This window comes from Ochotona princeps, chromosome 10 (genome assembly GCF_030435755.1).
Source record: "Ochotona princeps isolate mOchPri1 chromosome 10, mOchPri1.hap1, whole genome shotgun sequence".
Taxonomy (NCBI): Eukaryota; Metazoa; Chordata; class Mammalia; order Lagomorpha; family Ochotonidae; genus Ochotona; species Ochotona princeps.
Window position 1 is genome coordinate 24,606,237 of NC_080841.1, and position 14,271 is coordinate 24,620,507.

The following is a 14,271-nucleotide window of genomic DNA, read 5'->3' on the forward strand; positions in this document are numbered from 1 at the left end:
AAAGGCCTAAAGTGAGCAGATGTTCCCTTAAGGTATTTTCAGTTTTATCCAAAATTAGAAAAGTCACTTGAAACCAATAACTTGTGTTATATTCACAATTAAAATCCCAATGAAATTCCCCATATAGTTTAACAACAGAAATAACATTCAATCTATTACTTTTGTTTATTTACTTGGAAAAAAGACAGGGGGTATGTAAATCATGATTTAATCATGCAGGGGACTGAATATGGTGTTTCCCAAGTTAGGCATAGCAATAAAAAGGAAATAAAAGAGAAATAAAAAGAGAAAAGATACCATCTCAGGAAACTAAAAAGATAAAAGTTGAACTGTTACAAGTTTGGAATGATTAATCCGATGCTGAAAGAGACCAAGGTAGCAGAGTTGCCATTTAGGGTGGCTAATAGCCTGTCCATAATCCGATAAACTCATACACATATCCCTGCTTTCTGGCTCCTTGCTGATGGAGGGACTCCTAGCAGTCGTGCACACTGTGTGTTAACAGCCCTAGCAACCGTGAATTTTCTGTTAGCTGCACAAACAAAACTGAGTCGGTTAGAATTTGGCTAGAATTTGCAACCAAGAAGCTGCCACAAGTGTCACTGCAGCTGAAGTGCAACTGTAAACAGTATCAGTGAGCATGGGTGGCCACATAATCACAGACACACAGGCAGAGGGGACTCCTCCAAAGAGAGAGAAAGTGAAAGAAGAGACGTGTGTTGATACACACACACACACACGTTAGACAAGGTTTGTAGTTCCTAAATACTAACGATGTCATGATGGCATTTTCTACAGTCATGGTTCCAGTTGTTTCTCTGATAGTTATACATAAAAAACAATGAACTCTTCATCAATTCTATCCTGTTTCCTTGGACTTACTCGTTGCCCCGACCAGTGTCATAGCAGTCAGAGGTCTCTTCTACTGCAACGGATTCTCTGCCTTGTGATGATGGTTTTGTTCTAGCCATGACCAGCTAGGGAAATCACCGTAGTAAATTTATATTTTTTGGCCATATTTACAGATACTTCAGGGTTGATGGGACTAACAGATATTGTCAGCTTTTCCTTCAGTAGGGAAACAAGTAGAGAAATTTCTACGCAATGAGATTAAACATTAGCCAATTTGTTCCCTTTACAGTGCTTAAAAATAATTCTACATAATACGTAGACATATAGTTCTTCAGCAAAATATTTGACCAGCCTAATAAGAATTTCATTATTATCTGAATATTTGGCATTGCACAGATAATCCACTCAAGTTTTCCTCTCTCTAGAAAAAAAAAGTTGTATTCCTTTTCATAATCAGTTTCCAACTGTCAAAAGAGAGTTACTAAAGACTGATAAATCAAGTCACAACATTGAAATATGAGAGCTTTTTCAAAAGGCCACAGAAATACATGTTACAAAAAACTTACATGGAATTAAAAATTCCCTGGCATTGTATAAACTTACCTTTTAATTCACTTTTCCTTGAACATTTGAAGTCTTCTTAGAGATCCAACTGGCTGGGTTTCATTTCAAGTGCCCCCCACCACCAGCACATTGTGACACAAATATGCCAAAAATTCTTGGATAAATGCAATAGCTGTATTTACACACACAAACCATACCAGAGACATTTTTTTTGAGACACCTCAAATCAGAAACAAAGAATCTGCTGTTACAGAGTAACAAAATATATGTCACACGAACTGGAAATTGTCTCTCTTCAGCAAGTTTCTCTTACCTGGCTGACACTGATCACACGCTCTTCCTTGACGATGGGGCAGGCATGGGCACTGACCAGTGATTGGATCGCACATGGTCCCAGGCAATGTTCCTGAGGAGTCACACTCACACCCTTGGCAGCCTTGAAAATTGCCAAGAGTCACATTGTACTTGTGAGGCTCACACTGGTTACAGTGCAGACCTGTTACTCCTAACTTGCAAGGACATTGTCCTGTTGACCTGTCACAGAGCACAGAGCCATTCACTGTGCCGGTCCTATCACAGTCACAAGGTAGACAGAGAAAAGAAGTGCTTTGCTGGAGATAGAAATATCCCTCCAAACATTCGTTGCACTGTCTCCCTCCGACACTGGGTCTACAGAGGCACTGCCCTGTCTTAGAATCACAGTGTGTTCCAGGGAGCGTGCCTCCTTGGTCGCAGGCACAGGCCTTACAGTCGGTGATGTCCAAACCATAAAAGTTTTCTCTGCAGATATCACACTGAAGTCCTCTGGCTTCCTTTTTACACTCACACTGCCCAGAAAGCGGATTGCAGAATTTGTTCACTGAGCCATGGAGGCTACACTGGCAGGGCTCACACCCATCATCATTTGAATTTTGAAGAAATTTAAATCCAAAATTGCAATGATCACATCGAAGCCCTGAAGATAAAATACAATTTAAAACAATAGGATGAAAGAATGGTTCCACGAAAGATAGGTAAATTACAAACAATACGATTGCAGACACTTAATATGGACACAAAATATTGGGGGCTTTCTCACAAGTAATACCAAAGAAGGCCCTCCGGATCCTCAAAATACAATGGCAATATTCAATTTAGCTTTAATAAACAACTCTAACTTTATAAAAGTTTAGTTATTGTTTAATGTGATGAAAAATGGTTAATGCAAATGGGTGCTACATCATGCATATCAGAGCTCTTTTTCCTTAAAAAACATTACAAATATTTTAACAAAGTATGATAATTTTAAAATATGCTAAAATTGCATATTGCCACTTTAGCTATTTTTTTAAACATAGGATTCATAAAAAATGTTTGGTAAGATGTTGAACTGGGTTACTAATTTTCAGTTCTACAGGAGAAAAAATTCTAGAAATGTATATATTCATTCCAATAATTAGAGTAATGTACTCTTGAAAGTTGATAAAACGTTACAAGTTAAATGTTCTTACCAGGGAAATATATTAAACATGTGAGGTGGTTAATTTTCTTGATTAGTCATTTCACAATACATATATATCAAAATGTTATAATCCTATAGAATTCATGTGTATTATTCCTTGATAGGAAAATGAAAACATTAAACTTATACCTACTTTTGTAATAACATATACTCTAACTTCTGAACATCACACTTTTAAATAATCATTATGAATAAAGCTATTCCAGTCTAATTTTTATTTTAATCTTTTTGTGTGTTCTGATATTGCATCATTTTCAATTAATATAAATTATCCTCTCCTTGGCTCATAAAGCACTCAGATTGCTTGTCATATTGTGTGATTCAGAACATATCTCTTTAAACACTAAGTAAATTCTGTTCTTTATATCACTTTTACTTAAAGGAGAAGGTATTTACATTTTCCTAATGGAGAAAAATGTTTTGTCACCTAAATTTAAATCTTCCACAACTTAGGTTAGTTTCCCAAAGAGTATTATAATCAGGAGAATAAGAAAATAGAATAGTAAGTGTGTAGATGCAAAATATTTCCTTGAGACAGTCTTCACATATTCATGAATTTAAATCACTGACTACCTGAAATTAAATCAGCTGAAACATTTATTTCAGACTACAATAACAATAAAAAACATAGTTCTAAAATGAGAGGCAAAAACACACTGAGGATCTCATATGTAGAGAGTCATTTCCTAAAACAGAAGGAAATGCACAATATGTATGTATATATATGGATGAAAATTCAAGAACTTCAATGGAAGCGAGTTCTTTAACAGTGATGAATGACTCACCTAAGGCATATCATTTAATTTCAATAAGGAAAATAAAAAAGGAGCACTATTGCTGCAAATTTTAAAAATAACTGTATTGTTAACAAGAATTATGACTCATTTTGAACTATTAAAATTGGTCTACATGGATTCATATCATATCAGTTTTAAAAATATGCACAGTGCTTATTTGAATATGCCATACATATTCCTGACAGGTAATCTATTCCTAACGATACTCGGGAAGGCCTACAGGGCATCACATTCGGTGTTAACAAGTATAGGCGAGTTAGCACACTTGGCATTTAATTCACATTCTTTCCCCTTTTTATTCTAGATGAATGACCTACTTTAATAAAATTATTGGTGCTAATGTATTTTACTGGTGATAGAATCATTAGTAAGATTTAACAGTTTTGTTAACTCTAACAGTTTGCTTTCTGAAGCATATACAATATACATTTGTATTTTCTGGGTTTTTTTTTCCCCTTCATAGTAACAAAGTAAAACTGAATAGCATTAGTTACTGATCCCATTAAGAAAATAAATAAATATATTATATATATATGAATATAAACATGTATGTCAAGTTTACATTTTGTTAATATACTGTAACTGCAGAAATTACTGTATAAGTAATTATGTATAACATTAAAATGAAGATTAAGCCATTACATGTTATTGCAGAACCTTACTTACCACAACCAAGAGATAGGTGAATAATCAGGAGGTGATAATAAGTTCTATTTAAATTTGATTTTTTTCCTAAAATCTAACCACCACAGAAAAGAACCCATTAATATAAAGAAATATGCATTTCATTTAATGTTTCACACTAAAGAATAAAGGATGCCACAGAGTTGAACCTAAGTCTTATAACTTGATCTGGTATCACAGATAACACACACACAGATACGCGCCTTTAAAAGTCAACTATTTCCTTCCTTCTAAAAAGTGAGTTTGGGTATGCCTGAAATATACGAAGACAAGGTATGTTATAGATTTTGACCACAATCTTTGTGAAGTGAGATAAATCTTACGTACTACTCTCAAGCATGTCCTTATTTCTTTTTGTTTAAGTGAACGGAAATGCTTTGCTAGCTGAATTAGATAATGCGATATATGTACAGTCAAATATATAAGGCATAAAGAATTGCATTCAGGAGCTATACCACATAAATAAATATATTAGAGAACGTGTATGTGCATGCATACATATGCATGTGTGTTTTCATGTGTGGTCACTGCTGGAAATGTTTTTATAATGGTAAGGTTAAGGTCAGTATTAGAAAAACCATGAAATGCTCGGTGACTTGAATGACAAAAGAAAGGCAAAGGTCTTTTTTAAACTTCTTATACAAACCTAGACATATTCGGTTATAACACTGGACTCACTTCATCAAGAAACTTTCCTCTCATAATATTCTCATATATCAAAATTTCAAAGTGCATTATGTATATAGTGCATTTTGGGCACTTGATAAATTTTGTCCTTATGTGGCTGTGGTTCCCCTCAAAAATGTTGGATGTAATAAATTGCTATAATCAAATCTAATTTCTGAAAAATACCTGTGGGAGTAACAAACAAAAAAAGCACGTCTTGTATAAAAAATGATAAATAACACTGAAGGTAGTTGTTTATTATAATCAACTTGGCAGTGAATTACAAAATTAAAATTATGTGGCCCTTTATAACTAACCCTAGCAGTTCCCAGGATCTGTGGAATTATGTTGACTTACTTTGCATTTCACAGGAACAGTTCAAAGAAATATAATAGAAAAAAATGGAAAGATTTATCACAAAGAACCCTGTAGCAAAGAATGTTTTGAAAAAATCCATTTATTTTACTCTATTAAGAAAACTAGCATGGAAATGATTTGCTTAGAACTCATTAAGTGTAAAACATTTTGAAAAAGTGTTAATTTTCTAAAAGAAACATCTATGCAGTCAGTAAATGATAGTTTTTCTGTGACTTATTAGTATTGGACCATGTGAACTAATATAGCTACAGAATAAAGAAAGTTCTGAAGGGTTGATTAAACTAAGCTTCAAGCTGCAGTTTGATAGAAATATTAATTTAATCATCTATAACCAGCTAATTTCATCCATTTTTTTAGCCTGCCTTGAGCAAGGAAATTTGCTTTACTGTTCAGTTAAGAAATCAAATAAAGAATTTTATTCCAGATGGTAATAGAGATGTGACTGTAAACTTTTGCATTACACATACCAATAACATTGGCTTTGCACTTGCACTGGCCTGAATTTTGGTGACAGGTAATATCTCCATCCACTGTCCCAGAGGTATTGCAGTTACAGGGACTGCAGCCATCAGGATCCAACTCTTGTAGACTGTAGAATCCATTCTGGCACTGATTGCACTGTCTGCCAGACACATGTCTCTTACAATTACATTGGCCTCCAATCTAGAGAAGATAGAACATTTTGTAGAATGATGAACGTATCTATTTTTAGATAATTTGCTCATTAGGTACAAGACAGGGCGGGAGGGGAAGGAGAAAAAAAAAACTTTAAATGTTAAATAGACAAGAAGGTAATAAGGCATTTTTTCTGACACAACACATGGATGGCTTCTGCAGTGTGAATATATAGAATTGAATGAAAATAAACTCCAAGGAAGACAGCAGGAAATGACTAATATGGGTAGGAGGAACTAAGCATAAAAGCTTACATAGAAATCAAAATACAGACATGAGAAGATGGAAAAATAGTAGAGCCAGAAATTAATTTAGCTGCATTTCATTTCTCACTTATTAGTTTGTTGATCCAAACTTATTTCACATTTGTGAGATGTCTAAATTAGAAGGAATCTTTCTGTAGTATCCCATCCCCTCATGGTCTTTACAATATTAATGTTCTATGTTAATGGTACCATTTATGCCTACTGGTATTAACTTTAATATCTCATTTTATATAATTCCCTTTTTAGCACTATTCATTATACTTACCATTCATTTACAGTTTCTTTTTCACCATATTACAACTATGTTATAACACTAAATGCAACTCATTAAAGAGTATTTTGGAGTAGTTTAACAACTAAAACCACTAGATATGTTTGCAGTATTCTTTTTTTAGAATAAAAACATATAAAACGCGCATTGCTTGTCCTCTACATCCACAGATAATTCAAAGTAATTCAAAATATTTATGGAATAAAAACATAAAAATATAATGTTATACTGAGGTGAACATAGCATGAATTTTCCATTAACGTTTTGAAGGTTGCTATTACTCTTAGTTTAAAACAGAGCTAATTTAAAATAAATTCGAGAAATTCAGTAATAAATCAGGAAAGGGAGATATGGACAGACTGAAATTTCCATTGTTGTCACAAGCTTATCTTCTGATTTTCCTTCACTTAAACCAGATTCAGCTATTCTCAATTAGGACATCCCTTAAAATCCAGCAGAAAATACAACGTTTATCTCTGTACCAGTCTTTAAGCATGAACAAAATGCAAACATATTGGTAAATCCAAAACCAATTCTGGTCTAAAGATACAAAGAGGAGAGGCACAATGCTTCATGTTTCCATGTTCATTAACAGAATGTTTCTACACTCATCCTAAGTATTGATGTTCTTTTTTCGCTCAGCATAATGTTAACAACTATAATGGAAACAGAACATTAAAAATGCTGAAAAATTTTTGTTTGTTCTCTTACTAGACTTAACCACTCTGCCATCACCTTGTGAATGAGCTCAAGCAATCCTGCTAGAGGATAATAAGGAGAAACCAAGGTTTTCAGTTAATAATTGCTTTTAACATCAACATTCACAGCCTGCTTGCTAACAGGTATGTTTAGTCTAACTACTAGTATTCTAGTCATCTAACTATATAAAAGGAAATAGCCACCAAAACAGCCAAGTCAATCCAGACCAGCACTAATGCAAGCCATATATAAAATCACTGACTAGAATTTCCACTACATTTGCTTGTGCCAGATATGAGTTTTATTTCTTGTTGGGTGTTAGATTTTTTTTAGTGTTCTTAAAAACATGCTTGACCTTTGATCTGTTATGTAATTAAGCTACTTGGGAGCAGTTATTTATCTTGGGGTTGTGCTATTAGGGTTTAGTAGGTAATCTAGAGCCATTATCCATCTCAATCTCTTGGATTGAAGGGCTTTTTTTGTTCTTCAGTTTTACTGTTGGAGATTGATAATATTCCCAGATTTGTAAGAATGCAAAGCTCGATAACTGAACATCCTTCAGTCTGTATTTTCTTTTGCCTCAACACACACAACCATCAGTAGTAAGCTGTGTATTTAAGGAAGATGCTTTGAGTATCCATGGAATTACTCTCTTCTTCCCTTTCTCCTCTCTGCAAGCTTTAACTACTTTGGATTCTCCAAACTCTTGGCCCGACTTCTTACAACTTGTGGAAATTTTAAGACTTGCATAATTTATTTCCTGTCTCAAAGGGAAGCCTTCCCAAGTCTGGTCAGCAATCATTTGCTACATGTTAAACCCATTTTGATCATTTCAGGTGGAAATCTAAATCTTTTACTTTGTTTAGTTGGAAGCAGAAATCTCAAAATCATTTTTTGACTTGATGAAACTATAAAGCAGATTTCAGAGAAAATGAGGTGATAAAATTCAGAGAATTTTTATTAGTGGTATCATAGATGGAGTGACATTCTAATCATTTACTTGGCATCTTAACATAAACATCAAGCTCTGATGTGAAATAACATAGCACTTTAAAGAAGGTGAAAAATGATACCTTTGTACATTACACTAAGGAAAAAATTGCACCAATCAAGAACCTCATGTTATCCCTCAATGGCAAGGGATGGGCCAAGCTGATGATACGAGTCTTGAAATGTATCTGTGCCTCCTGCATAAATACAGGGGTGCAAAACTACTGTCTTCTGTGTTCCCAGGTGCACTGGCAAGAAACCCAATCAGAAATGTAGCAGCCAGGAATTGAATCAGAGACCAAAAGTGATGCTGGAGTTTCAAAGCAATGGCCCAAACCACTGAATCACGTCTGGCCCCTAAGACCACGGTTTGTTGCTTCCTCTGTTATGTAATTCCTTGGTATCTGACATGTGCTAAAACTACTAAATAACTGCTAGAAAATATGTCTCTAGTGTACCATAAGCTACCCAAGTGTCACAGCATTTTGCAACTTTATGTCACCCATGGATCCATCAGGCTATTGAACTATAGGAAACGCACAGCAATAGGAAGTTTAGCAAATGAATCTTTATTATAGAGTTCTTTACACTTGCGACAAGAACATCACAACCTTTTGAATTAGATGCAAGGTGGACAAATAGTGTGTTGCCACGTTACCCTCAGCTGCCCTAGGATAGGAAGAAAACAAAGGAAGAGTCACAATTCCAAAAGCAATTGCCTCAAGAGATGAAAAAAACAAAGGAAAGAAAATTCCATGGAGCCAAAGTGGAGACAGACTCCGGTGCAGTCAGCCATTTTGTGCAACCAGCTGCCGTGAGACGGCATCATGCCATTCAAGGTAGCAGTTGCTCCACGCACTACCACCACTCACAGTTCTAGTTGAGAGAGGATCGCGCAGCCAACCACTGTCACCTCTGCCTGGAAGCTAACTGGGGTCAGAACAACTGCCAGGTTTGAAACTGAAAAGCTGCCTTGACTCCTTCCAATCTCACATTCCTGCAGAGTGCCATACTGGACAACAAGAAGCAGGGCAGTGCTCTATTTTATCTACTCCTGACACTATCAGAACGAAATCTGAAGGAGACATGTCCATGGTGATACTAAGTGAGGACCTTGTAGTTCATACTGACTTTGAGTTCCACCTGGAACAATAATGGGTAGATTGTCCTAATATAAACCCATGATGCATTGCTGGTTTCCCATAACCTTCCCCACCCCCCACCAATATATCCTTAGGTGAAGAACAAAGAGAAAGCTCTGTGTTAAGGTGGAACACCAACAGGAAGCTGGCTCTGGGAATGCTTTGGTGCTTGTTGTGAATGGAGTAGTCTCTCTCAGCGAAGAGGGAATCTCTTGATCCCTGTGACTATGAGAGCCCTATGATGTATAAAAGTGGGGATTCTGTGACTAAAGGACAAGGCGGGGAGTGTAGTTAGGTCTCCAGCAAATCAGTGTAACTGCCTCTAGCTATAGAAGCTAAGAGCTCCCTGTGGGACTGGATGGCTCATTCTTTGTTCACACAGAGAAATCAGAGACCCTTTGTGTGGTTGTCATGAATGTCTGGGTAGCATGTGTTCCCACCGTGGGCTCTCTCTGAGCACTGATCTCCTTAACAGAGAGGAGGTGAGGCAGTTTTCACACCAATAGATGAGATGAAACCCTCCTACTAGCTGACAAAAGAGGAGAACCACCACGTCCAAAGTGCCTGTGACCCTAGGCTCCTGCACCACATACGGACACTGAACAGAGCTGCCTGGCCTAACCTGGCACGTTCCTCTGGATATTCACTGAAAGACAAATACTCCACTGAGTCATAGAGGCATATTTCAAAGTTAAAAACAATCAGAACTACCACATGGTTCTATAAATATTTAAAAATAAACATAGAAACACAAGAAACATGAACAAGGGAGACAATATAATTCCCCAAAGCAAATCAACATTTCAATATCAGAATGAAAAATAGATTGATGAAATGCCTAAAAATAAAACTTAAAATTATAAGACTACTAAAAAATAAGCAAATAAACAAAAGTAGAAAATTATATAAAACATGGGTGAATAGAACCCATGAGATTGAGATATTGAAGAGAAATCAAATTTAAATATTACAGATGAAGAATCCAATATGCCCATAAAAACACAGGAATATATCGAAGGGAAATGAAAACTGCATATGAGAAGGGGATATGTAGTTTTACATTTACAGCAGCACAATGTATAATAACAAACATGGAAAGAACCCAGATGCCCATCCAAAGAGGATTATTTAAAGAAAGCATGGTGTATCTACTCCATGGAATACTACTCAGCCATTAAAAAGAATGAAATTCCACCATTTGCAACTAGATAGTCCCAGCTAGAGACCATTTTACTCAGTGAAATAAGTCAATCCCAAAAGGACAAATACCATAAAAAGCAATCATGCAACTTATAAGATCAATAACACTTCCCATAGTGTTTTTGCTGCAACCCATGTGTTTTGATATTTTTGTTTTTATTTTCATTTCTTCCCAATAGTTTCTTCTCTCTTGTCAAATTCATCACTGGCTCATAGATCACACAGTGGTATCACTTTACCCAAGAGGCTTTGGGTCTTTTTTGTTGTTGTTTTTTTTTTTTTTTTTGGTTTTTTGTTTTTCATTTCTTCATCCATGTATTGGTTATTTAGTGGCACATATTTTCAACTCCAGGGTATTGTAAATTTTTTGTTTTAACTTCATTCCTGTTGTTTACTTTGCTTCATGGCTTCTTATTTAAGGGAATGTATAGTGATGGTGTAATAAAGACTATCATGCCCAGATGTGAAGATACAGTGCAGTTTGTATCTCTACTTCCAAATCAAAGATGGACTCCCAATGAAACTGTTGGATTTATCTAGGATGGGATGTTAGACTGTCTGACATTGTGTATACTAGCAATGTCAGGAAACACTTAAATAACAGACTGATAACTTACAACTGCTTATGAAGGACTATACTATTGTAATAATATGGGGAAAATCAATCGAGGGGTGGGAATTTGGGGAGAGGATAGGGAAATCACAGACCCTATGGAATTGTACCATAAAATTTAAACTACTACTAATAAAAAAGAATATTAAAAATACAATAGAATGCTTTAACAATAGACTTTGTGGGGCAGAAGAAAATCTTGAAGCAAGAAGACAAAGCATAATTTTAAAAAGAAGAAAAAATTAATGTTCATAATTTATGGGACAGGACCCTAATATATGACTTAATATATGTGATTTCAGAGTTCCTGAAGATGTGGAAAGACTGGATTAGAAGGCCTTTTTGGTAGAAATATAACTGAAAAATTTCCTAATTTGAACAGTAAAATGGATATATAGTCTGTAAAGCACATGGAACTACTAATAGACATGACCAGAAAAGATATTGGCATAGAAAAGACAAGGATTCCAGAAGCACAGGGAAATACGGAAAAAAACAGGCAAATGGGACCACAACAAGCTAATGAGTTTCTGCATAGCAAGGAATCTCTCAATAGAGCGAAGAGAAAATTGACAGAAGGGGAGAAAACACTAGCAAACTACGCAACTGTTAAAGGATTAACATCCAGAATCTCTACAGAATTCAGGAAACTCTACAACTACACGCCAAATAATGCAGTTAAGACATGGGCAAAGGGCACTGATATGCATCTTTCAAAGTGTGAAATGCCAACAGACATTTGAGAAAAATTGCTCAGGATTACTAGCCATCAGGAAATGCAAATAAACTGCAAACAAGGTTTCATATCACTCCAGTTACAATGGCTATCATACAGAAATCAGAAGACAATATATGTTGACGAGGATGCCATGGTAAAAAAAAAAATTTAAAGAAATAAAAAAGAAGGGGTGTAGATAGAAAATACAGGCGGGAGAGAAAAAAGGGTAGGAAGTGTCACTATGCATCTTGATTTGTATTGTGAAATACATGAAATTTGCTTACCTTTATATATATATGTGTGTGTGTGTGTGTGTTTCTATCTTTTAAAAAAATCTGCACTTATTACATTCCTAAAATTGGAGTTCCCTGCCTAAAGTGACTCCCCAAGAACTTTTACATTGTCTGATTTCACTTTATTTTCAGTAATTCGAAGCAATACTTAAAACAGCAAAAATATATGTCTTCTTAAGCACTCTTTTGGCTGATAGTAAAGAAAAATCTAATCTTCCATAGATTAGATCTTCTCATAGAACTCACTAAAAGCCAATGAGGTAATCTTAATGTTGCCAAACAAAGCTGGAATTCAAATTTAAGAAAAGGAAGCTTATTTCAGAATATGGAGGGTTTGGTCTGAACACGAAGACATATGAAGGGGGGATAAAAAATTTCAGGGGCCAATGTTGTGGTGAAGCAAACTAATTCTCCACCATGTGGTGCAGGCAAACCATGTGGGTGTTGGTTTACATCCACTCTGTTCTACTTCCAAATCAGTTCTCTGCTTATGGCCTGTGAAAGCAATGGAGGATAGCCTAAACCCTTGGGACCCTGTACCCACATGTGAGACCCAGAAAGAGAGAGCAGAGGTCCTTGAGGCTCCTGGTTTCAAATAGGCTCAGCTCTATCCATTGTTGCCATCTGGGGAGTGAACCAGTGGATGGAAGATCTTTTTACTCTGTAAATCTGCCTTTCCAATAAAAGTTTTAAAACAAACTTTAAAAATAAGTCTATGAAGGCTTTCAAATCAAAACATTTAAAACTTTCAAAAATAGAAATATTTCATCAATAAACTCAATTTTAAAGGTGCAGGGTCCCTAGGATTTAGGAAATCCTCCATTGCTTTCCCAGGCCATAAGCAGGGAGGTAGCGCAGAAGCCAGAGTGTCCTGGCTGCTCCACTTTTCATCCAGCTCTCTGCTTTTGGCCTGGGAAAGCAGAAGAGGATGACCCAAAGCTTGGAAACCTGCACCCATGTGAAAGACCCAAAAGAAGCTCCTGGCTCCTCGCTTCAGTTCAGCTCAATTCTGGCCGTAGTAGCCATTTCAGGAGTGAACCAGTGGACAGAGATCTTTCTCTTGGTCTCTCCTTCTCTCTGTAAAACTGCCTTTTCCAATTTAGAATATATATATATATATATATACAATATATATATACTATATATATACATATATATACAATATATATATACAATATATATATACAAACAATATTAAATAATATACCCTTATTTGTAACTTCAAAGACTGTTATTTTCTTCTTTGATCATTTTTTTTGCACTGTTAAACAGCTTGTCTGCTTTTTTATTATCATTTTCTGTTACACATTTTGTAGGTATATGGTTTCCTTGATCCATATTTAACTTTTAAAAAAGATTTAGACAGATTAACAGAGATAAGGGGAGACAGAAAGCTATTCCATTCACTGGTTTACTCCCCAAATGGCCACAACTGCCAGAGCTGAGCCATTCTGAAGCTAAGAGCCAGGAATTTTCTCCAGGTCTTCCATGTGGTTGCAGGGTTCCAAGGCTATCAGCCACCTTCCACCGTTTTCCCAGGCCATATTAAACCTCCCAAAACATTATATTCCCAAAAGGTCAAGTCCAGTCAACTCCATCTTTGGTGATTACTATGGATACTAGCATTGCTTTAAGTACTTGTACCTCCTCAGCCATGTCCCAAGTCAATCAATTCCTAGGACCTATCTCCTTTTTGTTCCAAGTCATCATCAAGTATCGAAGAAACATTCTAAATGATCAGTAAAGAATTTATATCACTCTTCATTCTAATATAAATCATAGAAGCAGACTTTTTTAAAAATCACTTACACAATGTGTAATTGTTGGGGTCAGCATTGTGGCATACCAAGCAAGACCACCACTTGTGATGCCTGCATTCCATATGGATGCTCTGTTTATGATTTGAGAGAAACAGAGAAAGATGGCCAAAATCTTTGACCTCTACCACAATGTGGAAGACTC

The 14,271-nt window shown here is 35.7% G+C and overlaps 1 protein-coding gene across 1 annotated transcript in view; it reads right to left on the reverse strand.

Annotated features, from left to right (window-relative positions):
* Nucleotides 1–14,271, reverse strand: part of USH2A (usherin) — a 641,433-nt gene that overhangs the window by 516,375 nt on the left and 110,787 nt on the right. Inside the window, exons 11-12 of the mRNA XM_004578639.2 lie at nucleotides 5,910–6,105; nucleotides 1,730–2,371 (exon numbers count right to left, since the gene is read on the reverse strand). Of these exons, the coding sequence (XP_004578696.2) occupies nucleotides 1,730–2,371; nucleotides 5,910–6,105 (838 nt within the window). The remainder of the gene's footprint in view (nucleotides 1–1,729; nucleotides 2,372–5,909; nucleotides 6,106–14,271) is intronic.